General features: G+C 49.0%; 1 protein-coding gene across 9 annotated transcripts in view; it reads left to right on the top strand.

The window, feature by feature from the left end:
- Positions 1-27694, top strand: part of TEX14 (testis expressed 14, intercellular bridge forming factor) — a 739191-nt gene that overhangs the window by 497390 nt on the left and 214107 nt on the right. For all 9 annotated transcript variants that reach the window (XM_063953897.1, XM_063953895.1, XM_063953894.1 and 6 more), the window contains one exon: positions 24560-24633. In XM_063953897.1, coding sequence (XP_063809967.1) covers positions 24560-24633 — 74 coding nt within the window. The remainder of the gene's footprint in view (positions 1-24559; positions 24634-27694) is intronic.

Genomic DNA, 27694 nt, shown 5'->3' with positions numbered 1-27694 from the left:
ACACACCGCCGCTGGCATACATGGGGGAGAAGCAGTATCAGCGCGATTCCATGTCCCCCAATAACGCACTTTCATACACCTACCCCTGTGTTCATGGGGGAAAGATGCTTTTCTATGTACAATAGGTTTTATGTCTGAATGGCAGACAATAGCTTCCACTTGATTTACATCTGAGATTTAAGGTGAGAAATCAAGTTCTGTCCTGATTATGGACAAATTTATTAAGATAAAAGCAAAAGTGGAAACACCATCTTGAAGCACCAAAAAAAAATCACTGCTTCATAGTAAATTCAATGAATCACATCTAATTCACAAAACATTGGATTATAGAATGGTAAAACTGTAAGCACAACTTTTATAGAAACTCAGAATAAATACAAAATGAAATAAAAGTTCTGAGGGGCTTAGATAAACAGCCCCACATTCCTTAACTGCTGGGAGAAAGTTAAAGGCCTTGATGTCATGTCTTCAGGAAAAGTCAAAAGGTAGAGATCTTCCCTGAGCAAGTTCTTCCTCCTTGACTTTTCCCGAGGACATACAGTAATATCAATGGCTATAACTTTCTCCCAGCATTTAATGAGTGCAGTACTCATCTTCTAAGACCCTCAGGACTTTTATTTTCATGTTTTTATTTTACAATTTTACCAAGAAGTCAGTTTTTCCAATATGTGATTTGTTTCTCCCCTAAGCTAAAGTTAGCAGCCTTTAAGATATTCCGAATTAGAAGCTGTGTGTGCTTGGATACTAACTAGAGGGCTTGTAAAGGAGGACAGTATACACAGGCAACTCCATATTTTCTCCTCTGTCTTATAGACACCACTATGGTGTGCACAATTGTATAATATTTTTACAATGTATCTTGTGCCACAGCAGTTAAAATTGTATTTCTGCAGCGGGGTACACTGGGGTTCCCCGGGGAATAACATCGGGGTGTAGAGTAGGATCTTGATCCGAGGCACCAACAGGCTAAAAGCTTTGACTATTCCCAAGATGCTCAACGCCGCCTCCTCTATAACCCCGCCTCTGTGCACAGGAGCTCAGTTTGTAAGTTGGTGCCCTGCAAACAGGACATTCACAGGCAGGGCTGCTCCAGCAGCTCCATCACCTCCCCCAGCGGCGCTGTATACTCCCGCGTCCCTGGTTGCCGGATACTTACAGCGGAGGCTCTGGTACTTCACCTAGGGCACACACACTTGCCGCAGCTCTCCGGGATCGCGTGGCCGCATCAAGGGAGGAGGTAAGAGGGTCCCCCAGACGGGACCCGCCGAAAATCGCAATCCAGCGCGGCCATTAGGAGGCGGACCGCGCACGCTGGCTTGGACACTGTGTTGGTACAGGGACCCCACTAGACCAGGGCAGGGGCACAGGTCGGTTTTATAAATAAATATATATATATATATATATATAGCAGGTGTGGACCGGCACTCCTCCTGATGGCCACTCGTGACCCTGGTGCCTCCTGATAACAATTGTGTAGAATCCCAATAAAGATGACAGCGGCACTCTGGGTTTTGTAAACATGCAAAAATTGTATTCAAACGTGAATAGACAGGCCGACGTTTCGGGGCTAACCCGCCCCTTTGTCAAGGTGTACACCTTGACAAAGGGGCGGGTTAGCCCCGAAACGTCAGCCTGTCTATTCACGTTTGAATACAATTTTTGCATGTTTACAAAACCCCGAGTGCCGCTGTCATCTTTATTGGGATTCTATATATATATATATATATAAATATATATAAAACCGTTTTATCGTGGCCCACAGTACCCGGTGGTGAAGTCCAGCAAGGGGATAAGGCTCTGACCTGTAGCCCATCCCCCAGCCCCTGGGCGCCATTTAAAGTAAATGTCCCCGCCCTGGAGCTGCATCTCTCTGTCTCCCTCACCCCTCTCAGCGTTTGGGCGCCATTACACACATGCTACGCTGACTCTGGGACTGGTGGGCAATGCCTCCTCTGTAATGCCGTCTGCTTCATCAGTGCTGTGCATTTACAGGACACTCAAGTTTTCTACATGTCGTCTAGACAGTGTTAGTTAAGAACAAGTGCATACATTCAGGGTTATTTAGTACAAGTACCCTGTGATATACATCCAGTCTTTGCTGTGCATTGTTTTATTTATTTATATATATATATATATATATATATATATATTTCTCTCACGTCCTAGAGGATGCTGGGGACTCCAAAAGGACCATGGGGTATAGACGGGATCCGCAGGAGACATGGGCACACTATAAGACTTTGAATGGGTGTGAACTGGCTCCTCCCTCTGTGCTTCTCCTCCAGATCTCAGTTAGATTCTGTGCCCAGAGAGACTGGACACACACTAGGGGAGCTCTCCTGAGTTTCTCTGAAAAGACTTTAGGTTAGGTTTTTTATTTTCAGAGAGACCTGCTGGCTACAGGCTCCCTGCTTCGTGGGACTGAGGGGAGAGAAGTCAGACCTACTTCTTCTGAGTTAAGGGCTCTGCTTCTTAGGCTACTGGACACCATTACCTCCAGGGGGTTCGCTCACTTGGTGCGCCTAGCTGCTTGTTCCCGGAGCCGCGCCGTCAACACCCTCACAGAAGCCAGAAGAAAGAAGCCGGGTGAGTATACAGAAGGCAGAAGACTTCAGTGACGGCAGAAGACTTCAGTAACGAAGGTACAGCACAGCGGTCGCGCTGCGCTCCATGCTCCCACACACACACCAACGGCACTCACAGGGTGAAGGGCGCAGGGGGGGGGGGGGGCGCCCTGGGCAGCAGGTTAGTGGAGTTTTCACTGGCAAAAAAGCATATTATCGGTGCCCAGGCACTAAATATGAGACCCCCACCAGTATAATAATTTGAATTTGAGCGGGACTACATCGCACCGGGTGGGGGCGTGGCTTAGCCGCACAGCTTACCAGCGCCATTTTCTCTCTTCACAGAGCATGCAGAGACGCTGGCCCGGACCTCCACTCTCCTTTACAAGTACAGGGAGCAAAATGGGGGGGGGGGGGGGGGGCACAGTCAATTGGTGCTATATATATATATATATATATGTATTTAAAACAGCGCAGTGATCATATAGTATATTTTTCTGTAGTATATGGGCGCTGGGGTGTGAGCTGGCATACTCCCTCTGTGTTCTCTCTAACAGGCTTCCCTGTGGGTCTGTCCCCTATTGCCAGTGTGAGTGTGTGTGTGTCGGTACAGTGTGTCGACATGTCTGAGGCTGAGTGCTCCTCCCCAGAGGAAGTTACTGGGGGCGCAGAGAAGGATTTGGGAGTGACTCTGTCGGCACAGCTGACTGCTGATTGGGTGAATATGCTGAGTACATTGAATGCAAATGTGGCGTTATTGTCTAAGAGGCTGGATAAATCTGATTCTCAGACACAAACGTAGAGAAAATCCATGGAGGACGCCTTGTCTCAGGTACAGGCCCCCTCAGGGTCACAGAAACGTTAATTTACCCAGATGGCAGATACGGATACCGACACGGACTCTGATTCCAGTTTCGACTTTAGTGAAGCCAGTTTACATCCAAAATTGGTAAAGAGTATTCAGTATATGATTGTGGCAATTAAAGATGTTTTACATATTTCTGAGGAACCTCCTGTTCCAGATACGAGGGTTTGTTTATTTAAAGGGAAAAAGCCTGAGGTGAAGTTTCCCCACTCTCATGAACTGAACGCTCTTTGTGAAAAGGCTTGGGAGTCGCCTGACAAAAGGTGGCAGATTCCCAAGAGAATTTTTATGGCATATCCTTTCCTCTCTGACGACTGGGAAAAGTGGGAGTCATCTCCCAATGTGGACAAGGCTATATCCCGACTGTCCAAAAAAGTGGCGCTTCTGTCTCCTGACATGGCTGCCCTCAAGGATCCTGCGGATCGTAAGCAGGAAACGACATTAAAAGACATTTATGTCACTACGGGTGCACTCCTCAGACCTGCCGTGGCGTCGGCATGGGTTAGTAGTGCTATTGCTAAGTGGGCTGATAATTTGGCATCTGACATGGATACCCTTGATAAGGATAACATTCTTTTGACTCTCGGTTATATCAGGGACGCTGCAGCTTAACTAAAGGATGCAGCGAGGGATATAGGCCTCTTGGGATCGAGGGCCAATGCCATGGCAGTCTCGGCCAGGAGGGCGCTGTGGATTCATCAATGGAATGCTGATGCCGACTCCAAGAAAGCTATGGAAGCCCTCCCTTATAAAGGTAGTGTCTTGTTTGGTGACGGCCTCGCTGACCTGGTGTCTACCGCTACTGCGGGTAAGTCATCTTTTCTTCCTTATGTCCCCGCACAACAGAAAAAGGCGGCCCATTATCGGATGCAGTCCTGTCGGCCTAATAAATACAAAGAAGGAAGGGGCTCGTCCTTCCTCGCTTCAAAAGGTAGAGGAAGGGGAAAAAGGTTGCCTGTTGTGTCTGGCGCCCCCCGCCTCAGCCAAGTCCACCGCATGACGCTGGGGCTCCCCTACGGGAGTCCGTGCCGGTGGGGGCCCATCTCCGAATCTTCAGTCAGGTCTGGTTTCAACCGGGCCTAGATCCTTGGGTCTTAGACATAGTGTCCCAAGGGTACAAACAGGAGTTTCAGGAGATGCCTCCCCCACCGATTTTTCAAATCAGCCTTGCCAGTTTCTATCCCAGAAAGGGAAGTAGTAAATGCTGTGATACAAAAGCTGTGTTAACAGAGGGTCATTGTGATCTCCAGTCTAGAAGGGGGGGGTTTTATGGCGTCAATTGACATAAAAGGTGCCTACTTACACGTCCCGATATATCCTCCAAATCAGGCTTTCCTGAGATTTGCGGTGCAGGATTGTCATTACCAATTTCAGACGTTGCCGTTTGGGCTTTCCACGGCCCGAGGGTCTTCACCAAAGTGATGGCGGAAATTATGGTACTCCTACGCAAGCAGGGTGTCACAATTATCCCGTACTTGGACGATCTCCTGATAAAGGTGAGATCAAAGGAGCAGTTGCTAAGAAATGTGGAACTCTCCCTGACGGTTCTGCGACATCATGGTTGAATTCTAAATTTGCCAAAGTCTCAGTTGATCCCGACAACTCGGCTGCCCTTCTTGGGCATGATCCTAGACACGGAACTGCAGAGAGTGTTTCTTCCGGCGGAAAAAGCTCTGGAAATCCATTGCATGGTCAAGGACTTTCTGAAACCGGCAAGAGTGTCGATTCATCAATGCACTCGAGTGCTAGGGAAGATGGTTGCGGCTTACGAAGCCATTCCGTTTGGCAGGTTTCATGCCCGGGTGTTTTAGTGGGACCTGCTGGACAAATGGTACGGGTCTCACCTGCACATGCACCGGAAAATAAGTCTATCTTCCAGGACCAGAATTTCTCTCCTGTGGTGGCTGCAAAGTTCTCACCTTCTAGAGGGATGCAGGTTCGGAATCCAGGATTGGGTCCTGCTGACCACGGATGCAAGTCTCCGAGGCTGGGGTGCAGTCACACAAGGAAGAAGTTTCCAGGGAAAATGGTCAAGCCAGGAAACTTGTCTCCACATAAACGTTCTAGAGTTAAGAGCCATTTACAACGGCCTTCTGCAAGTGGAACACCTTCTTCGAGGTCTACCTGTCCTGATTCAGTCGGACAACGTAACAGCGGTAGCGTACGTAAACCGCCAGGACTGAACAAAAAGCAGAGCGGCGATGGCGGAGGCCACAAGGGTTCTCCGCTGGAAGGAAAAGCACGTGAGCGCTCTGTCAGCGGTCTTCCTTCCGGGCGTGGACAACTGGGAAGCAGAATTCCTCAGCAGACACGATCTGTATCCAGGAGAGTGGGCTCTTCATCAAGAGGTATTTGCAGAAGTGACAAGGCGTTGGGGAATTCCTCAAATAGACATGATGGCATCTCGCCTCAACAAGTAGCTTCCGAGGTATTGTTCCAGGTCAAGGGACACCCAAGCCAGTGCAGTGGACGCCCTGGTAACTCCGTGGGTGTTTCAGTCGGTATATGTGTTTCCTCCACTTCCTCTCATTCCAAAAGTGTTGAGGATCATAAGACGAACAAGGGTTACGGCCGTACTCGTCGTTCCAGATTGGCCACGGAGGGCCTGGTATCCGGATCTTCGGGAGTTGCTCATAGAAGATCCTTGGCCGCTTCCTCTCAGAGAGGACTTGTTACTCCAGGGGCCATGCGTATTTCAAGACTTACCGCGGCTGCGTTTGACGGAGTGGAGGTTGAACGCCAAATCCTAGCTCAAAAGGGTTTTCCTGGGTAAGTCATCCCCACTCTCCTTAAGGCTAGAAAGGAGGTCACGGCGAAACATTATCACGTATTTGGAGAGAATATGTTTCGTGGTGTGAAGCCAGGAAAGCTCCGGTGGAGGAGTTTCAGCTAGGTCGTTTCCTCCATTTTTTGCAGGCAGGCGTGGATGCAGGTATATGGGTTCCAGCAAAGTGCAGAATTCGGCTTTATCTGTTTTTTCAAAAAGAATTGGCCGCCCTTCCTGAAGTTCAGACTTTCGTGAAGAGAGTGCTGCATATCCATCCCCCGTTTGTGCCACCCGTGGCACCGTGGGATCTTGACGTGGTGTTACAATTTCTTATGTCTCACTGGTTTGAACCTTTGCGAAAGGTTGAGCTGAAATTTCTCACTTGGAAAGTGGCCATGCTTTTGGCCTTGGCGTCCGCCAGACGGGTGTCGGAATTGGCGGCTTTGTCTCACAAGAGCCCATATTTGATTTTCCATGTGGCTAGAGCGTAATTGAGAACTCGTCAACAATTTCTGCCGAAGGTGGTTTCTTCGTTTCACATAAATAAACCTATTGTGGTGACGGTGCCAAAATCTCTCGATGTTGTGAGAGCTTTGAAAACTTATGTCGCCAGAACGGCTCTGGTTAGGAAAACGGAGGCTCTGTTTGTCCTGTACGCTTCCAACAAGATTGGAAATCCTGCTTCCAAGCAGACTATTGCACGCTGGATTTGTAATACGATTCAGCACGCTCATTCTACGGCTGGATTGCCGTTGCCGAAGTCAGTGAAGGCCCATTCTACCAGGAAGGTGGGCTCATCTTGGGCGGCTGCCCGAGGGGTCTCGGCACTTCAACTTTGCCGAGCAGCTACGTGGTCAGGTTCAAATACTTTTGCTAAGTTCTACAAGTTTGATACCCTGGCTGAGGAGGACCTCTTGTTTGCTCAATCGGTGCTGCACAGTCGTCTGCACTCTCCCGCCCGGTCTGGAGCTTTGGTATAGACCCCATGGTCCTTTTGGAGTCCCCAGCATCCTCTAGGACGTAAGAGAAAATAGGATTTTAATACCTACCGGTTAATCCTCTTCTCCTAGTCCGTAGAGGATGCTGGGCGCCCATCCCGGTGCGGACTGTTACTTGCAGTTGTATTGTTAGTTGTTGTTTCGGTTACACGAAGGTTGTGTATCGGTTATGTTCAGCTTGTTGCTGGTTTTCGTTCATACTGTTCTCTGGTATTCCTGCTAATCCAGTTGTACGGTGTGTTTGAGCTGGTATGTGTCTCACCCGTAGTGTAACAAAAATTATTTTCCTCGAAATGTCCGTCTTCCTGGGCACAGTTCCTATAACTGAGGTCTGGAGGAGGGACATAGAGGGAGGAGCCAGTTCACACCCATTCAAAGTCTTATAGTGTGCCATGTCTCCTGCGTATCCCGTCTATACCCCATGGTCCTTTTGGAGTCCCCAGCATCCTCTACGGACTAGGAGAAAAGGATTTACCGGTAGGTATTAAAATTTTCTCTAACGTCCTAGTGGATGCTGGGGACTCCGTAAGGACCATGGGGAATAGACGGGCTCCGCAGGAGACTGGGCACTCTAAGAAAGAATTAGTACTACTGGTGTGCACTGGCTCCTCCCTCTATGCCCCTCCTCCAGACCTCAGTTAGAATCTGTGCCCGGAAGGAGCTGGGTGCATTTTAGTGAGCACTTCTGAGCTTGCTATTAAGAAAGTATTTTAGTTAGGTTTTTTATTTTCAGAGAGCTTCTGCTGGCAACAGACTCTGCTACGTGGGACTGAGGGGAGAGAAGCAAACCTACTAACTGCGGCTAGGTTGTGCTTCTTAGGCTACTGGACACCATTAGCTCCAGAGGGTTCGAACACAGGAACTTAACCTTGGTCGTCCGTTCCCGGAGCCGCGCCGCCGTCCCCCTCGCAAAGCCAGAATACAGAAGCCGGCGGATGAAGCAAGAAGACGTCAATATCGGCGGCAGAAGACTCCTGTCTTCACATGAGGTAGCGCACAGCACTGCAGCTGTGCGCCATTGCGCCCACACTAACCCACACACTCCGGTCACTGTAGGGTGCAGGGCGCAGGGGGGGGGGCGCCCTGGGCAGCAATTAAGTACCTCCTGGCAAAAGCAGCATATATACAGCTGGGCACTGTAAATATGCATGAGCCCCCGCCATTTTTTACACCAAATCGCGGGACAGAAGCCTGCCGCTGAGGGGGCGGGGTTTCTTCCTCAGCACTCACCAGCGCCATTTTCTCTCCACAGCTCCGCTGAGAGGAAGCTCCCCAGGCTCTCCCCTGCAGACTCACGGTAGAAAGAGGGTAAAAAGAGAGGGGGGGCACATAAATTTAGCGCAATAATCATATATACAGCAGCTACTGGGTAAACACTAAGTTACTGTGTGATTCCTGGGTCATATAGCGCTGGGGTGTGTGCTGGCATACTCTCTCTCTGTCTCTCCAAAAGGCCTTGTGGGGGTCCTGTCTTCATATAGAGCATCCCCTGTGTGTGTGGTGTGTCGGTACGCTTGTGTCGACATGTTTGACGAGGAGGGCTATGTGGAGGCAGAGCAGGTGCAGATGAATGAGGTGTCCCCGCCGACGGCGCCGACACCTGATTGGATGGATATGTGGAAGGTATTAAATGATAATGTAAACTCCTTGCATAAAAGGTTGGATAAAGCTGAAGCCTTGGGACAGTCGGGGTCTCAGCCCATGCCAGATCCTACAGCGCAGGGGCCGTCAGGGTCTCTGAAGCGCCCACTATATCCCATATTGTTGACACAGATATCGACACGGATTCTGATTCCAGTGTCGATGGCGATGATGCAAAATTGCAGCCTAAAATGGCTAAAGCCATCCGCTACATGATTGTAGCTATGAAATATGTATTGCACATATCAGAGGCAAACCCTGTCCCTGACAAGAGGGTTTATATGTTTGGGGAGAAAAAGCAAGAGGTGACTTTTCCCCCTTCACATGAGTTAAATGAGTTATGTGAAAAAGCTTGGGATTCTCCTGATAGGAAAGTGCTGATTTCCAAAAGGTTACTTATGGCGTACCCCTTCCCGCCAACGGACAGGATGCGCTGGGAATCCTCCCCTAGGGTAGACAAAGCTCTGACACGCTTATCTAAGAAGGTGGCCCTGCCGTCACAGGATACGGCCTCCCTAAAGGATCCTGCGGATAGGAAGCAGGAAGGTATCCTGAAGTCTGTTTATACACATTCAGGTACCATACTGCGGCCGGCAATTGCGTCGGCCTGGATGTGTAGTGCTGTAGCAGCATGGACAGATACTCTGTCTGAGGAACTATTTTACTGACCCTGGGGCATATAAAAGACGCTGTCCTATATATGAGGGATGCCCAGAGGGACATTTGCCTACTGGGCTCTAGAATAAATGCAATGTCGATTTCTGCCAGAAGGGTCCTGTGGACTCGGCAATGGACAGGTGATGCCGACTCTAAAAAGCACATGGAGGTTTTACCCTATAAGGGTGAGGAATTGTTTGGGGACGGTCTCTTGGACCTAGTTTCCACTGCTACAGCTGGGAAGTCAAATTTTTTGCCATATATTCCCTCACAGCCTAAGAAAGCACCGTATTACCAAATGCAGTCCTTTCGATCACAAAAAGGCAAGAAAGTCAGAGGTGCATCCTTTCTTGCCAGAGGCAGGGGTAGAGGAAAGAAGCTGCACCATACAGCTAGTTCCCAGGAACAGAAGTCCTCCCCGGCTTCCACTAAATCCACCGCATGACGCTGGGGCTCCACAGGTGGAGCCGGGAGCGGTGGGGGCGCGTCTCCGAAAATTCAGCCACCAGTGGGTTCGCTCACAAGTGGATCCCTGGGCTATACAGATTGTGTCTCAGGGATACAAGCTGGAATTCGAAGTGATGCCCCCTCACCGTTACCTAAAATCAGCCCTGCCTGCTTCTCCCATAGAAAGGGAAGTAGTGTTAGCGGCAATTCACAAATTATATCTCCAGCAGGTGATGGTACAGGTTCCCCTCCCTCAACAGGGAAAGGGTTACTATTCCACAATGTTTGTGGTTCCGAAACCGGACGGTTCGGTCAGACCCATATTGAATTTAAAATCCCTGAACATTTACCTAAAAAGGTTCAAGTTCAAGATGGAATCGCTCAGAGCGGTCATTGCAAGCCTGGAAGAGGGGGATTTTATGGTGTCTCTGGACATAAAGGATGCTTACCTGCATGTCCCCATTTATCCACCTCATCAGGAGTACCTCAGATTTGTGGTACAGGACTGTCATTACCAATTCCAGACGTTGCCGTTTGGTCTCTCCACGGCACCGAGAATATTTACCAAGGTAATGGCGGAAATGATGGTGCTCCTTCGAAAGCAAGGAGTCACAGTTATCCCATACTTGGACGATCTCCTCATAAAGGCGAGGTCCAGAGAGCAGTTGCTGATCAGCGTAGCACACTCTCAGGAAGTGTTGCAACAGCACGGCTGGACCAAAGTCGCAGCTGATCCCTACGACTCGTCTGCCCTTCCTGGGCATGATTCTGGACACGGACCAGAAGAAGGTGTTTCTCCTGGCGGAGAAGGCTCAGGAGCTCGTGACTCTGGTCAGAGACCTCTTAAAACCAAAACAGGTGGCGATGCATCACTGCACGCGAGTCCTGGGAAAGATGGTGGCGTCATACGAAGCCATTCCCTTCGGCAGGTTCCATGCGAGGACCTTTCAGTGGGATCTGTTGGACAAGTGGTCCGGATCGCATCTTCAGATGCATCGGCTGATCACCCTATCCCCCAGGGCCATGGTGTCTCTTCTGTGGTGGCTGCAGAGTGCTCACCTTCTCGAGGGCCGCAGGTTCGGTATACAGGACTGGGTCCTGGTGACCACGGATGCGAGCCTCCGAGGATGGGGGGCAGTCACTCAGGGAAGAAACTTCCAAGGGCTGTGGTCAAGTCAGGAGGCTTGTCTACACATCAATATCCTGGAACTAAGGGCCATATACAACGCCCTGAGTCAAGCGGAGCCTCTGCTTCGCAACCAACCGGTGCTGATTCAGTCAGACAACATCACCACAGTGGCTCATGTAAACCGCCAGGGCGGCACAAGAAGCAGGGTGGCGATGGCGGAAGCCACTAGGATTCTTCGTTGGGCGGAGAATCACGTGCAAGCACTGTCAGCAGTGTTCATTCCGGGAGTGTACAACTGGGAAGCAGACTTCCTCAGCAGGCACGACCTCCACCCGGGAGAGTGGGGACTTCATCAAGAAGTCTTCACACAGATTACAAAACGATGGGATCTGCCACAGGTGGACATGATGGCATCCCGCCTCAACAAAAAGCTACAGAGATATTGCGCCAGGTCAAGAGACCCTCAGGCGATAGCTGTGGACGCACTAGTAACACCGTGGGTGTTCCAGTCAGTCTTTGTGTTTCCTCCTCTTCCTCTCATACCCAAGGTGCTGAGAATCGTAAGAAAAAGAGGAGTGAGAACAATACTCATTGTCCCGGATTGGCCAAGAAGGACTTGGTACCCGGAACTGCAAGAAATGCTCACAGAGGACCCATGGCCTCTGCCTCTCAGACAGGACCTGTTGCAACAGGGGCCCTGTCTGTTCCAAGACTTACCGCGGCTGCGTTTGACGGCATGGCGGTTGAACGCCGAATCCTAGCGGAAAAAGGCATTCCGGATGAAGTTATTCCTACGCTAATAAAGGCTAGGAAAGATGTGACAGCAAAACATTATCACCGTATATGGCGAAAATATGTTGCTTGGTGTGAGGCCAGGAAGGCCCCTACAGAGGAATTCCAGCTGGGCCGGTTCCTGCACTTCCTACAGTCAGGAGTGACTATGGGCTTAAAATTGGGGTCCATAAAGGTCCAGATTTCGGCCCTCTCCATTTTCTTTCAAAAGGAACTGGCTTCACTTCCTGAGGTTCAGACGTTTGTTAAGGGAGTGCTGCATATTCAGCCCCCTTTTGTGCCACCAGTGGCACCTTGGGATCTTAACGTGGTGTTGAGTTTCCTCAAATCTCACTGGTTTGAGCCACTTAAGACCGTGGAGTTAAAATATCTCACTTGGAAAGTGGTCATGCTATTGGCCTTAGCTTCGGCTAGGCGTGTGTCAGAATTGGCGGCTTTGTCATGTAAAAGCCCCTATCTGGTTTTCCATATGGACAGGGCAGAATTACGGACTCGTCCGCAATTTCTGCCGAAGGTGGTGTCATCTTTTCATTTGAACCAACCTATTGTGGTGCCTGCGGCTACTCGTGACTTGGAGGATTCCACGTTGCTTGATGTAGTCAGGGCTTTGAAGATCTATGTAGCCAGGACAGCTGGAGTCAGGAAAACTGACTCGCTGTTTATCCTGTATGCATCCAACAAGCTGGGTGCTCCTGCTTCAAAGCAAACTATTGCACGCTGGATCTGTAACACGATTCAGCAGGCTCATTCTGCGGCTGGATTGCTGTATCGAAAATCAGTGAAAGCCCATTCCACAAGGAAAGTGGGCTCTTCTTGGGCGGCTGCTCGAGGGGTCTCGGCATTACAGCTTTGCCGAGCAGCTACTTGGTCGGGTTCAAACACCTTTGCTAAGTTCTACAAGTTTGATACCCTGGCTGAGGAGGACCTTGTGTTTGCCCATTCGGTGCTGCAGAGTCATCCGCACTCTCCCGCCCATTTGGGAGCTTTGGTATAATCCCCATGGTCCTTACGGAGTCCCCAGCATCCACTAGGACGTTAGAGAAAATAAGATTTTACTCATCGATAAATCTATTTCTCGTAGTCCGTAGTGGATGCTGGGCGCCCGTCCCAAGTGCGGACTTTCTGCAATACGTGTATATAGTTATTGCTTAATAAAGGGTTATGTTATGTTGGCATCCATTGTTTGATGCTCTGTTGTTGTTCATACTGTTGACTGGGTAAGTTTATCACAAGTTATACGGTGTGATTGGTGTGGCTGGTATGAGTCTTACCCTGGATTCCAAAATCCTTTCCTTGTAATGTCAGCTCTTCCGGGCACAGTTTCCTTAACTGAGGTCTGGAGGAGGGGCATAGAGGGAGGAGCCAGTGCACACCAGAAGTACTAATTCTTTCTTAGAGTGCCCAGTCTCCTGCGGAGCCCGTCTATTCCCCATGGTCCTTACGGAGTCCCCAGCATCCACTACGGACTACGAGAAATAGATTTACCGGTGAGTAAAATCTTATTATACATAGCTTCACTCGGTGGTATAGTTACTTACTATTGCTGGTCCAGTGCAGTTTTATTGTTGGTAATAATCTCTAAATTGTATATGTGACTGAGTGTGTGCCAATGGCTGCTGTGTGGTCTCTATTTTGTGTATCTCACACATATGGCTATTCCTTTATCCTGTACTCTGAGAGGGCTCCGTGCGTCACGGTTATTAAATAATATAGGTATTTCTCATACATCCTAGAGGATGCTGGGGATGCTTCAAGAACCATGGGGAATAGACGGGATCCACAGGAGACATGGGCACTTTAAGACTTTAAATGGGTGTGAACTGGCTCCTCCCTCTATGCCCCTCCTCCAGACTCCAGTTAGATTCTGTGCCCAGGGAGACTGGTCACACACAAGGGAGCTCTACTGAGTTTCTCTAAAAAAGACTTATGTTGGGTTTTTTATTTTCAGGAAGCTCTGCTGGCAACAGGCTCCCTGCTTCGTGGGACTGAGGGGAGAGAAGCATACCTACTTCTGTGAATTTCAAGGCTCTGCTTCTTAGGCTACTGGACACCATTAGCTCCAGAGGGTCTGATCGCTAGGTACACCTAGATGCTCGTTCCCGGAGCCACGCCGTCACCCCCCTTGCAGAGCCAGAAGTCAGAAGACGGGTGAGTAAAAGAAGATCATAAGACTTCAGTGACGGCAGAAGATTTCAGTGTCTTTGAGGTACCTTCCCACACACAGCGGCACTACAGGGTGCAGGGGGGGGGCCCTGGGCAGCATAATACCTCATAAATACCTGGCAAAAGAGGAATACAGTGCTTTGGCACTATATCCAGACCCCCGCCAGTACAAAGAATATGAAAATTAGCGGGACTGAAGCGCGCCATTAAGGGGGCGTGGCTTAGCCCTCACAGCTCTAATCAGCGCCATTTTCTCTTCACAGAGCTGCAGAAATGCTGGTCCTGGCCTCCTACACTACTGTCCAAGTAACAGGGTGCAAAACGGGGGGGGGGGGGGGGGGAGGGGGGGGCACAGTAAATTTGGTGCTGTTTTAATAATGATAAAAGCGCTAACATGTCTGAGGCATTGTGTATAAGTTTCAGTACTGGGATAGGCGGTGGGTTGTGAGCTGGTAAACTCCCTCTGTCTTTCTCTGACAGGCTTTACTGTGGGTCTGTCCCCTATAGCCCAGTGTATTCGCGGGTGTCGGTACACGGGTGTCAACATGTCTGAGGCTGAGTGCTCTTCCCAGGAGGAGGCTGGAGTGGGGACAGAGAAGACTGTGGGATTGACCGTGTCGGCACCGCTGACGGCTAATTGGGTAAATGCTTTGAGTGTTTTGAATGCAAATGTGGCTCGATTGAATAAGAGATTAGATAAATCTGAGTCTCAGAACCAGACATGGAGAAAATCCATGGAGGATGCATTATTACAAGTTCAGAACCCCTCGGGGTCACAGAAGCGTTCATTTACCCAGATAGCGGATACAGATACCGACACGGACTCTGATTCCAGTGTCGACTATAGTGATGCCAGATTGAATCCTAAACTGGCTAAGAGCATTCAGTACATTGAATTGTGGCAATAAAAGACGTATTACATATCACGGAAGACCCTGCTGTTCCTGATACTAGGGTCTGTATGTTTAAGGGAAAGAAACCTGAGGTGACGTTTCCTCCCTCTCATGAACTGAACGCTCTTTTTGAAAAAGCTTTGCAAAATCCTGACAAGAAGTTACAGGTTCCCAGGAGAATTCCGGTGGCATATCCGTTCCCCTCTGGGGACAGGGAAAAGTGGAAGTCAACCCCTACGGTGGACAAAGCTCTATCGCGTCTGTCCAAAAAGGTTGTGCTTCCGTCTCCTGACACGGCAGCCCTAAAGGATACTGTGGATCGTAAGCAGGAAAATACACTAAAATCCATTTATGTCGCTACAGGTGCGCGCTGCTCAGGCCTGCCGTTGCATCGGCATGGGTGAGTAGCGCTATTGAAAAGTGGGCAGATAACTTGTCATCTGATATAGATTCCCTGGACAGGGATAGTGTTCTTTTGACACTGAGTCATATCAGGGACGCTGCAGCCTATCTAAAGGAAGCTGCGAGGGATATTGGCCTTTTGGGATCAAGGGCCAATGCCATGACAGTCTCGGCTAGGAGGGCATTGTGGATTCATCAATGGAATGCTGATGCTGACTCTAAGAAGGCTATGGAGTCTCTGCCGTATAAAGGTGGTGTCTTGTTTGGTGACGGCCTCGCTGACCTGGTATCTACGGCTACCGCGGGTAAGTCATCGTTTCTACCTTATGTCCCTGCACAACAAAAGAAAACGCCAAACTATCAGATGCAGTCCTTTCGGCCCAATAAATACAAAAAAGGACAAGGGTCTTCCTTCCTTGCTGCGAGAGGAAGGGGAAAAAGGTCACAGGCTGTGGCAGGTTCCCAAGAGCAGAAGTCCTCCCCGGCTTCTTCCAAATCCACCGCACGGCGCTGGGGCTCCTCTGCGGGAGTCCGCATCGGTGGGGGCACGTCTCCGACTCTTCAGTCAGGTCTGGGTTCGCTCGGCCCTGGATCCTTGGGTATTGGTAATAGTAGCCCAAGGGTACAAATTGGAGTTTCAAGACGTGCCCCCTCACCGATTTTTCAAATCGTCCTTGCCAGCTTCTCTTCCAGAAAGGGAGGTAATATGCGCTGCAATACTAAAGCTGTGTCAAAATCAAGTCATTGTCACGGTACCCCCGTCTCAACAGGGGGAAGGCTTTTATTCGAGCCTGTTCGTGGTCCCGAAGCCAGATGGCTCAGTCAGACCGATTCTGAACCTAAAATCCCTCAATTTCTATCTAAAAAAATAGTTCAAGATGGAATCTCTCCGAGTGGTGATCTCCAGTCTGGAGGAGGGGGATTTTATGGTGTCGGTCGACATAAAGGATGCCTACTTACACGTCCTCATCAGGCTTATCTGAGGTTTGCTGTTCAGGATTGTCATTACCAATTTCAGACGTTGCCGTTTGATCTGTGCACGGCTCCGAGGATTTCACCAAGGTTATGGCGGAAATGATGGTTCTCCTGCGCAAGCAGGGAATCACAATTATCCCGTACTTGGACGATCTCCTGATAAAGGCGAGATCCAAGGAGCAATTACTGAAAAACGCTACGCTCTCCCTGACAATTCTGCAACAACATGGTTGGCTCCTAAACTTGCCAAAATCACATTTGGTTCCGACAACACGGCTGTCACTCTTGGGTATGATTTTGGATACAGAATTACAGAGAGTCTTTCTTCCGGTGGAAAAGGCTCTGGAAATACAGAACATGGTCAAACAGATTCTGAAACCGGCAAGAGTGTCGATTCTTCAATACACTCGGTTGCTGGGGAAGATGGTGGTGGCCTACGAGGCCATTCAGTTTGGCAGATTCCATGCCAGGGTATTTCAGTGGGACCTGTTGGACAAGTGGTCCGGGTCTCACCTGCACATTCACCGGAAAATAATCCTATCAAGGGATGCAGGTTCAGGATTCAGGATTGGATCCTGGTGACCACAGATGCAAGTCTCCGAGGCTGGGGAGCAGTCACAGTGGGAAAATTTCCAGGGAAAATGGTCAATCCAGGAAGCTTGTCTGCACATAAACATTCTGGAATTAAGGGCCATTTACAACGGCCTTCTACAAGCGGATCATCTTCTTCGCGGTCTGGCCGTGTTGATTCAGTCAGACAACATAACAGCAGTGGCGTACATAAACCGCCAGGGCGGAACAAAGAGCAGAGCGGCGATGGCGGAGGCCACAAAAGTTCTTCGCTGGGCGGAGAAACATGCAAGCGCTCTATCAGCAGTCTTCATTCCAGGAGTGGACAACTGGGAAGCAGACTTCCTCAGCAGACACGATCTCCATCCAGGAGAGTGAGGTCTTTGCAGAAGTGACAAGTCGTTGGGGAATTCCTCAAATAGACATGATGGCGTCTCGCCTCAACAAGAAACTTCAGAGATATTGTTCCAGGTCGAGGGTCCCTCAAGCAATAGCGGTGGACGCCCTGGTGACACCGTGGGTGTTTCAGTCGGTCTATGTGTTCCCTCCACTTCCACTCATTCCAAAGGTGATAAAGATCATAAGAAGAACAAAGGTTCAGGCTATACTCATTGTTCCAGACTGGCCAAGGAGGGCCTGGTATCCGGATCTTCAAGGATTACTCATAGAAGATCCCTGGCCTCTTCCTCTACGAGAGGACCTGTTACAGCAAGGACCATGCGTGTATCAAGACTTACCGCGGCTGCGTTTGACGGCATGGCGGTTGATCGCCAAATCCTATCCCGAAAGGGTATTCCCAGTGAAGTCATTCCCACACTACTTCAGGCTAGAAAAGCAGTAACGGCGACGCATAACCACCGTATTTGGAGAAAATATGTGTCTTGGTGTGAATCCAAGAAGGCTCCTACAGAAGAATTTTAGCTGGGGCGTTTGCTCCATTTTTTGCAAGCAGGTGTGGATGCGGGCCTAAAGTTAGGCTCCATTAAAGTACAAATTTCGGCCTTATCAATTTTCTTTCAGAAAGAATTGGCCTCCCTTCCAGAAGTTCAGACCTTCGTGAAAGGCGTGCTGCACATCCAACCTCCCTTTGTGCCCCCAGTGGCACCATGGGATCTTAATGTGGTGTTGCAGTTCCTGCAGTCTCATTGGTTTGAACCTTTATGTAAGGTTGAGTTGAAATTCCTTACTTGGAAAGTAGTCATGCTGTTAGTCTTGGCATCCGCAAGGCGGGTGTCTGAATTGGCGGCTTTGTCTCACAAAAGCCCCTATTTGATTTTCCATGCTGATAGAGCGGAGTTGAGAACTCGTCAGCAATTTGTGCCAAAAGTGGTTTCATCGTTTCACGTAAACCAGCCTATTGTGGTGCCAGTGGCTACTGACGCCTTGGCGGAATCGAAGTCTCTTGATGTGAGCTTTGAAAATCTATGTTGCCAGAACGGCTCAGATTAGGAAAACGGAGGCTCTGTTTGTCCTGTGGGCTCCCAACAAGATTGGGGCTCCTGCTTCCAAGCAGACGATTGCACGCTGGATCTGTAATACGATTCAGCAGGCTCATTCTACGGCGGGATTGCCGTTACCGAAATCGGTGAAGGCCCATTCTACCAGAAAGGTGGGCTCATCCTGGGCGGCTGCCCGAGGGGTCTCGGCATTACAGCTTTGCCGAGCTGCTACTTGGTCGGGATCAAACACCTTTGCGAAGTTTTACAAGTTTGATACCCTGGCTGAGGAGGACCTCTTGTTTGGTCAATCGGTGCTGCAGAGTCATCCGCACTCTCCCGCCAGTTCTGGAGCTTTGGTATAAACCCCATGGTTCTTGAAGCATCCCCAACAACCTCTAGGACGTATGAGAAAATAGGATTTTAATACCTACCAGTAAATCCTTTTCTCTTATTCCGTAGAGGATGCTGGGCGCTCGTCCCTGTGCGGACACTATCTGCAGTACTTGTTTAATAGTTATTGCTTGTGTTACACAAAGATTGTGTTTTGGTTATGGTCAGCCTGTTGCTGATTTTGTTCATGCCGTTGACTGGACTTTTTGCTAATGTCATGTTGTACGGCGTGTTTGTGGTGTGAGCTGGTGTGTATCTCACCCTTAGTTTAACAATAAATCCTTTTCCTCGAAATGTCCGTCTCCCTGGGCACAGTTCCTATAACTGGAGTCTGGAGGATGGGCATAGAGGGAGGAGCCAGTTCACACCCATTTAAAGTCTTAAAGTGCCCATGTTTCCTGCGGATCCCGTCTATACCCCATGGTTCTTGAATCATCCCCAGCATCCTCTACGGACTAAGAGAGAAGGATTTACCGGTAGGTATTAAATCCTATTTTCACAGGATATACGTATTTTGTATTTGTCTCTGTGTTTTTCTGTCACATTTTACCTCACATTTTACCTCAGAAATCCTCTGTTTGTGCTCTGTCTTGCAGTCACACCATACAGGGGATTTTTGTCAGGTAGTTTGTCTGCTTATCTTGTACTGTTACACCCTAGGGTTACGCTTACATATCATGTCTGATACACAGGGTGGTAAATCCATGGCTGATCCTGCACCATGCAGTGTTGATGCCACGGATTTCTCGGAGGAAAACGTAGCAGCTGAGGGTTCAGGTACTGGGGGTTCTATACCCCATGGTCAGTCTGCAGCAACGGGGGCAAATCAAGACCCACCTTAGACTGTTTTCGCTAATTTACTGACTATGCTAGTAATTAGACTTGCGCCCCCTGTGGAGTGTAAGTAACAATTAGGAAACGCCGCCGCCGGTGGATTCACAAGTTGCGCGTCTAGTGGTCTCATCTGCTCTGCCTGTCACTACCGTCACCTCCCTGAGGGAACCAACGGATAAGCGTGTAGAGCTCTTGCCTGAGCTATGCATAGGCTTACTATTGTGGCCTCTTGGGCTGCTAAAGCTATAGAAGCCTGGGTTCAGGAAGTTGAGGCGGAACTACCATCTAATTTTCCTGATAATGCTAGGCAGTGTCTTTCATATATTATTATGGCCTCCCATTATATTTAGGAGCGGCATATGATGCAGGTATCCTGGCGGCCAAAGCATCTACTACGTCTATTCTGGCTCGCCATATCCTCTGGTTGCGGCCCTGGTCTGTAGATCTGGACTCTAGAAAGGACTTGGAGGTGATGCCTTTTGAGGGAAACATACTTTTTGGGTAAGGTCTCAACAGGATCATTGCTGACTGCATCTGCTAATACTGCATGTCTGCCTAGTACTACTACTTCAGCTCTGAAGGCTAAGAGTACTTCCTTTTGTTCCTTTCGACCTCCAGGTTAGGCAAAGGGTCAGGCGTACCCGATACAGGCTTGCACTTCCAAATCCACTAAACCCAAACCTAAACGTGCCTGCTTCTAAAACAGAGTTGAAGACAACTTCAGACGCCTAGGTACAGGAAGTCGTCACTCATGGATATGCCATATCCATAAAGAAATGCCCCCCTCATCACTTTTACCTGACAGACATCCCTTTGGATCAGGTAAAGGTAAAGACTCTTCGTTCGGTGGTTCAGTCCCTCCTGGACACAGGAGTGGTAGTGCCGTTGCCTCTGGCTCAGAGAGGCAGGAGGTACTATTCAACGCTGTTCCTAGTCCCGAAACCAAATGGTTCCTCTTGGCCCATTCTCAACCTCAAGTCTTTGAACAAGTTTGTGAGGGTCTCTCAAGTTTTTTATGGAAACCCTTCACTCTATTGTCCTGGCTTTTGGGCCAGGGGACTATATGGTATCCCTGGACATACAGGATGCTTTCCTACATATACCTATTGCCGTGTCACATCAGTTATACCTGCGGTATGCTATTGGCAATCTCCATTATCAATTCTGGGCCTTACCCTTTGGACTGACTACAGCTCCGCGAATCTTCACCAAGGTAATGGCGGTGATGACGGCCCTGCTCTGCCGTCAGGGTATCAGGATCCTACCGTATCTGGATGTCTTGCTGATCCCGGCGAATTCCCCAGATGTTCCTCTCCTTCATCTGGATCTGACAGTCCAGTTTCAGCAAGCCCACGGGTGGCTCATCAACTGGAAGAAATCATCCCTGGTCCCTGCTCAGAGCATGATGCACCTGGGGGCGTTGTTGGACACACACAGCCAGCGGTTATTCTTGTCTCAGGAGAAAGTCTTGAAACTTCAGGTCAGGATGCGATGCTTCCTCTCGCGCCCGCGAGTGTCAATACACTCGGCGATGCAAGTACTAGGCCTCATGGTGTCGGTTTTCGTCATGGTAGAGTACGCTCAATTTCATTAGGGGTCGTCCCTTCTGGATCTCCAACTGGGTCCTCCTGACGACGCATGCCAGTCTGAGGGGTTGGGGCACGGTGTTGGAGCAACACTCTCTTCAGGGTCAGCGGACCAGGGAGGAGTCTCTCCTTCCGATAAACATTCTGGAATTGCGGGCAGTGTTCCATGCTCTGAAACTGGCCCAGCATCTGGTACAGAACAGGCCTGTTCATGTACAGTTGGACAATGCCACCACGGTAGCGTACATAAATCATTAAGGCGGCACTCAAAGCCACATGGCAATGATGGCAGTGTCAAAGATTCTTCAATGGGTGGAACGCCATCTGCCCGCCATATCGGTAATGTTCATTCCGGGGGTCCTCAACTGGGAAGCGGACGTCATCAGGACGTACACGCCGGAGAGTGGAGCCTTCATCCCGAAGTTTTTCAACTCCTAGTGGACGAGTGGGGTCTCCCAGATGTAACCTGATGGCGTCTCGACACAATCACAAGGTTCCTGTCTTTGAAGCAAGAACAAGGGATACTCAAGTGGAGTTCATGGACGCACTGGCAATTCCATTGAACTTTCAGCTGCCGTACGTGTTCTCTCCGGTGTCAACCCTACCCAGAGTAGTGAGGAAGTTCAAGCAAGAAGGAGCAGTCCTACTTCTGATAGCTCAGGCGTGGCCCAGATGGCATTGGTTCTCAGATCTACAGGGTCTCCCGCTGGAGCGTCCTCTTCTGCTTCCACAATGACCAGACCTCCTCTTTTTCAGGGCCCTTGTGTCTACCAGGATCTGGCCCGGCTGGCTTTGACGGCGTGGCTCTTGAAGCTTCCGTACTGAGGGCCAAAGGATTTTCTGAGGCAGTCATTCAGACTATGTTGAAGGCCCGTAAGCCGGCTTCTGCTCGGATTTACCATAGGGTCTGGAATTCTTACTTTGCTTGGTGTGCATCTAACAATCATGTCGTTTACAAGTTTAGTACAGCCTAATTTTTGTCCTTCCTACAACAGGGCTGGACTTGAGCCTTCGGCTGGCCTCCCTCAAGGTTCATATTTCTGCCTTGTCGGTATGGTTTCAGAGAAAAATTGCGACTCTGCCTGATGTTCATACATTCACTCAGGGTGTTTTACGGATTCAACCTCCCTATGTCCCACCTGTGGCTCCTTGGGATTTGTCGGTGGTTCTGAAGGCCTTGCAAGAGTCTCCGTTTGAACCTCTTGACTCTGCAGACCTTAAGTGGCTTTCTCTTAAGGTCTTGTTTCTGCTAGCTATTGCCTCTACTAGACAGGTATCAGACTTGGGGGCCTTGTCTTGTAGGTCCCCCTATCTGATTTTTCACCGTGACCGAGCGGTTCTTAGACCGCGCTCTGGTTACCTAAGGTGGTGTCCTCTTTCTGCCTTAACCAGGAGATTGTGGTTCCGGTCTTTGTCTCTCCTGTATTGTCTTCCACAGAGAGGTCTTTGGATGTGATACGTTTTCTCCGTATCTCTGTGAAGAGGACAGCCTTCGTTAGGAAGTCTGACTCTCTTTGTACTGTTTGGTTATCACAAACGTGGCTGGCCTGCTAACAAGCAGACCTTTGCCAGATGGATTAGAATAGTGATTGCACATGCTTATGTACAGGCTGGCCTTCCAACTCCTGCTACCATCAAAGCCCATTCTACTCGGTCTGTTGAACCTTCTTGGGCAGCCCGCCGTGGTGCGACCCTTGAACAATTGTGCAAGGCGGCTACATGGTCCTCAATGAACACGTTCATAAGGTTCTATGCCTTTGATACTTCCGCCTCCCAGGATGCTTCCTTTGGACGCCGGGTTCTTGTGCCCGCTACAGTGCGTCCCCTCCCATGAGGAACTGCTTTTGGACATCCCCGATGTTATTCCCCTTGGAACCCCAGTGTACCCCGCTGCAGAAAAGGAGATTTATGGTAAGAACTTACCTTTGTTAAATCTCTTTCTGCGAGGTACACTGGGTTCCACAGGGTGCCCACCCTGACGCACTTAGCTTCTTTGGGTTTGTATGGCGTTAGCTGCTGATACCTTCTCCTGTCGTGAGAATGTGGTGTATGTGGCTACTAACGGTTGTCGTCTTTTTTACCTGCTACTGCACTGGACTAGTTAACAAAACTGAGCTCCTGTGCACAGAGGCAGGCTTACAGAGGAGGCGGCGCTGAGTGCAAGTTTCAATGGTGTGTCTTAAGACTTATAGATGTGTCCTCATACATATCCTCAATATGCCGTTTAGTGCAAGATGTCTGGTGTGAGAGCAGCCAGGTCCTGTGCAATGCTTCTGACCTCAGGCATTTTTTTCGCCTAAAATGCATCTTAGTCACAATGCAATGTGACTGGGATGCACCATCAGACAGAGCTGATTAATTTTAAATATGTCACTTATGTATATTGTGTGTGACTGAGTCTGTATACGGAGCACAGCAGAACTTGTATTGGAAACGAGCTATGGCTGCTACGTTGTAGCATTTTGTGTACAGATTCAGAGACTTGGGGGCTAATTCAGACCTGATCGGTCTGAACTGCGCATGCCAGACAGCCGACAGCTGTCTTAGCCCTGCGATCGCCTCTGCCTGAATGACAAGCAGAGGCGGTCGCTGGGCGGGAGGGGACAGTCCGGTGGCGTTTGGCCGCCGTTTAGGTGGCGCATTCCGGGCAATGCACGCATGCCCGGACCGTTGGGGGGGTGTGCCGCAGTGGCTGAGTGACGTCACACGCAGCTGCTGCGACCCGGGCAGCGATGAGTAGCTCCCTGCCAGCGTACAGGAGCTGCGCTGGTTGGGAGCTATTCTTCTGGTACAAAAGCGGTGATGCTTTTGTACTGGTGCGGGAAGGGGGGGGTTGTTGGGCCTGACATGCGGGGCGGATTAGCCCTGTGCTGGGCGTCCCCCCGCATGTCTGAAGACTGATCGTAGATGTGCTAAATGTAAAACATCTACGATCAGGTCTAAATTAGGCCCTTAGTCACACACAATATACAAGTGTCATACATCAAATTAGTCAGCACTGTCTCCTCATGTCCTAGTTGCATTGTGTTGCAAATAAGACACATTTTTGCCAAAAAAGACGCCCGATGCTAGAAGATTCTCATGCGACCTTGCGTGCCAAGTTGGGTTTTTTGGCATGATAGCAGCACAGATGTATGAGGACATATCTGTTCTAAGCTGTATTTCAGTGTCTACAGACGCTGACAGTGGGTGTCTTAGTTCTTACACATTCAGACACACGGCTTTACACCAGGGAAAGGCTTTGTAGTGTATAAGCATAGAGCTGCAGATGCATCTGCGGCAAAAGACACAGCCACGTCTGCATCCGACTCAGGATCAGGCCACATGTTTCCTCCCAAGCCTTGCCCCAAACCATACAATGTTATGATACAAATGTGCTGTTTTAGGTGTAATAGGTTGTGGTGTTTTTTTACATTTGTTTATTTGTTTGCCATTTTTATTGCACAGATTGCATGGAAGAGCAAATTCTACAACGCAGTGGGCAACAAATAGCAGAAGAGATTTCCCACCTACCTGGACCGGTAAGTGTCTTTATTTTTTTTATTATATTTTGGCCTCCCCCCCGAAAAGTTTTATTGGTCGATTTACAGTGATACAGGAAATTGGTGTGTTTCATAGGCACATAAAAACAATATAGCACAAAGATATACACAACAAAAATAATATAACGATCAAGTGAGTAAATCTTTTTTACTTTTTTAAGTAAGACGACAGAAATAGTGCAAGAGAAGAAAGAGTCCTCTAGGTCTATGGTGTGGCCAACCAGCCTAGGGGAGTGAGAGAACGGAAAGACTAAAGACAGGAAGAAGAAGAAACAAGATTGAGGACAAAAAGGGAAATAGAGAGGAGGGGGGGTCCGAGTGGCGGGGTCCAGGCAGTCAAAACAAAAATGAGGGTGCGTAGCTGAATTACTACAGAATGGGGAGGGGGTATTTTGAGAAGTGAGCCAAGGTGCCCAGACTTTGTTGAACGCCCTGGCAGATTGTCTAATGACACTGGTCATATATTCTATCTTATAGACGTACCAAATGTAAGCGACGACGGTTGCAGGGATGGTGGGGAGGGCAACCTCCAGGCCTTTGCAATTTGACATGTTGTAGCAGTAGCCACATGATGTAATAACTTGTTTTGGTGCTTAGTTAAAGTCGGGAGGTCTAGAGGCAGTAGAAAGTATTTAGGTTCTAGGGGGATTTGGATAGAAAATAGGAGCGAAAGAAGTCGGACAACTTCCTTCCATAAAGGTACTAATTTCGGGCAAGTCCACCAAATATGCATGTATGTCCCTTCAGAAGCGCAACCGCTCCAACAGGGTACATCGCCTTCAAACGAGAAGGTACATAATACCAACGGTATAATAGTTTATACACATTCTCCTTTATCCTAACACAGATCGAGCTAGAGGACGCCTTACTCCATATTTCTCCCCATTCGTCCTCATCCAAAGTGACACCCAGATCCCTCTCCCAGGCCAATTCTCTGTGATCTCTTGGAGTGGCAGAGCCCTGCAATAGCGAAGCATAGAGATATGATATAAGACCTTTCGTAGAAGAGCGTATCATAGATATATTTTCAAGAGTGGTGAGAGGCCTAGAAGAGAGAGTGGTATTAACCCCGGAGTAAAAGTGTCTAAGTTGGAGGTATCGAAAAAATTCACTATGAGGGAGAGAGTATTGTGTCTGAATCTGGGTAAACAAAGGAAAAGGTGTACTAGAGGTGATATCATTAAGAAAGTTAACGTTGTAGTGCTGATGTGGTGCTGAATAGTGGGTATAGTCTCTGGCGACAGAGTGGCAGAGACGCCACGAGTCCCGTAGGTCGTGAAACTTAAGGGAGGCTGCAAGCGTGCGTGAAGCTCTAGAGGCAAGTGGGGAACCAGTCCTATCTAATATGGGGTCAAGAATGGTGTTAAAATCCCAGCCTAATACAATGTGACCCTGTGCAACCTTGCCAATGTGACGGAAAAGGGAGTGGAAAAACTAAGGTTGATCCTGGTTAGGAGCATATACAGAGATAAGTGTCAGGACTTCAGAACGGAGGGTACCAATAACCATCAAGTACCGACCGTCTGGATCCGCCATTGTTTTGCTATGTGTAAATGGAATGTGACGATTAATTAAAATTGCAACCCCACGTTTTTTACAATACGCTGAAGAGAAGAAAGTTTGTGTGAATTGCCTACGACGGAGTTGTGTATGGGAGCCCGGAAGGTGAGTTTCTTGAAGAAAAACTACGTCCGCTTTTTCACGTCTACAGGCGCCCAGGAGCACCGTCCGTTTTTTGGGGGGAATTGAGGCCATTCACATTAACAGATAATTGGGGTAATTCCAAGTTGATCGCAGCAGGAATTTTGTTAGCAGTTGGGCAAAACCATGTGCACTGCACGGGAGGCAGATATAACATGTGCAGAAAGAGTTACATTTGGGTGGGTTATTTTGTTTCTGTGCAGGGTAAATACTGGCTGCTTTATTTTTACACTGCAAATTAGATTGCAGATTGAACACACCACACCCAAATCTAACTCTCTCTGCACATGTTAAATCTGCCTCCCCTGCAGTGCACATGGTTTTGCCCAACTGCTAACAAAATTCCTGCTGCGATCAACTTGGAATTAGCCCCAATATCTTTAGGGGCATGGTGGCCTGAGTAACAACATCTCATTGAGAGTCCAAAAAAAGGCGGTACAAAAACAAAGGTCTCCTGGTACCCAACTACCCATAAAAGAATAAGGGCAAGTGGAATGGATACCCAGAACCCACCACAAGGACAAGGAGAGAAAATGGAAATGAGGTAAAAGAAGGCCACAGAAAGAAAGCAAAGAAGAGCAAGAAGAGAGGAGAAAAAGCCCATTCAGGCAGAAACCCTGTAGCAATGGGGCGCGTAACAGGACCGCCAAATAAAGGAGAAACACAATCAATAGAGTATTCAAAGAAGTGAGCATGGGGGTAGTGGCACAAACCAACATATCAGGCTGTGCGACCTGACCGAGGCCAAAAAAGTATACAACATAAAGATAAAACCTGTGTCAGGAAAGGAAGGAAGGGGGAGGGAGGAAGAGTAGAAGAAAAAAAGGGGGGGAGGGGAGAATTGGGAAGGAAGGAGAGGGGAGGAGGACATCAAAGGGAGCAGTGTAGCAACAACATGTGGTCCATATGGTAGGTTAAGAATCATAGGACTAAACCGCAAAACGTCCGGTCATCGTGTGACCATAAACATAAAGGCAAAATGTACAATAGTAGACATAACGGGTGGAGCATCTAAAGAACTATCATATAGAGTGCCTGAAATAAACCAAGGGGGTCCACGGAGCAGGGACCAGGTCAACCAACTCCGTGGAGGGCCCTCAGCTGTCAAAGAATCTATTGTCATGAAATGCAGAACATCAAACGCAAAATATCAAATCAACATATTAAAAGAAACGAAGGAGGTCCAAAGAACAAGGGACGGTCGGTCCAGATCAGAGGGAACCTCCAGAAAACTGATGCAAAGGCACAGTGAAATCGATAGAAGAAAAAAATGCAGGTGATCAGGGGGGAGCACCATCTTTATCCCTATGGCGAGACACTCTCGTCCAGTCCGGCTGAG

The sequence above is a fragment of the Pseudophryne corroboree genome, chromosome 2 (genome assembly GCF_028390025.1).
Source record: "Pseudophryne corroboree isolate aPseCor3 chromosome 2, aPseCor3.hap2, whole genome shotgun sequence".
Taxonomy (NCBI): domain Eukaryota; kingdom Metazoa; phylum Chordata; class Amphibia; order Anura; family Myobatrachidae; genus Pseudophryne; species Pseudophryne corroboree.
Note: the sequence above shows the minus strand (reverse complement) of the source record. Positions and strands in the feature narration are given on the sequence as shown.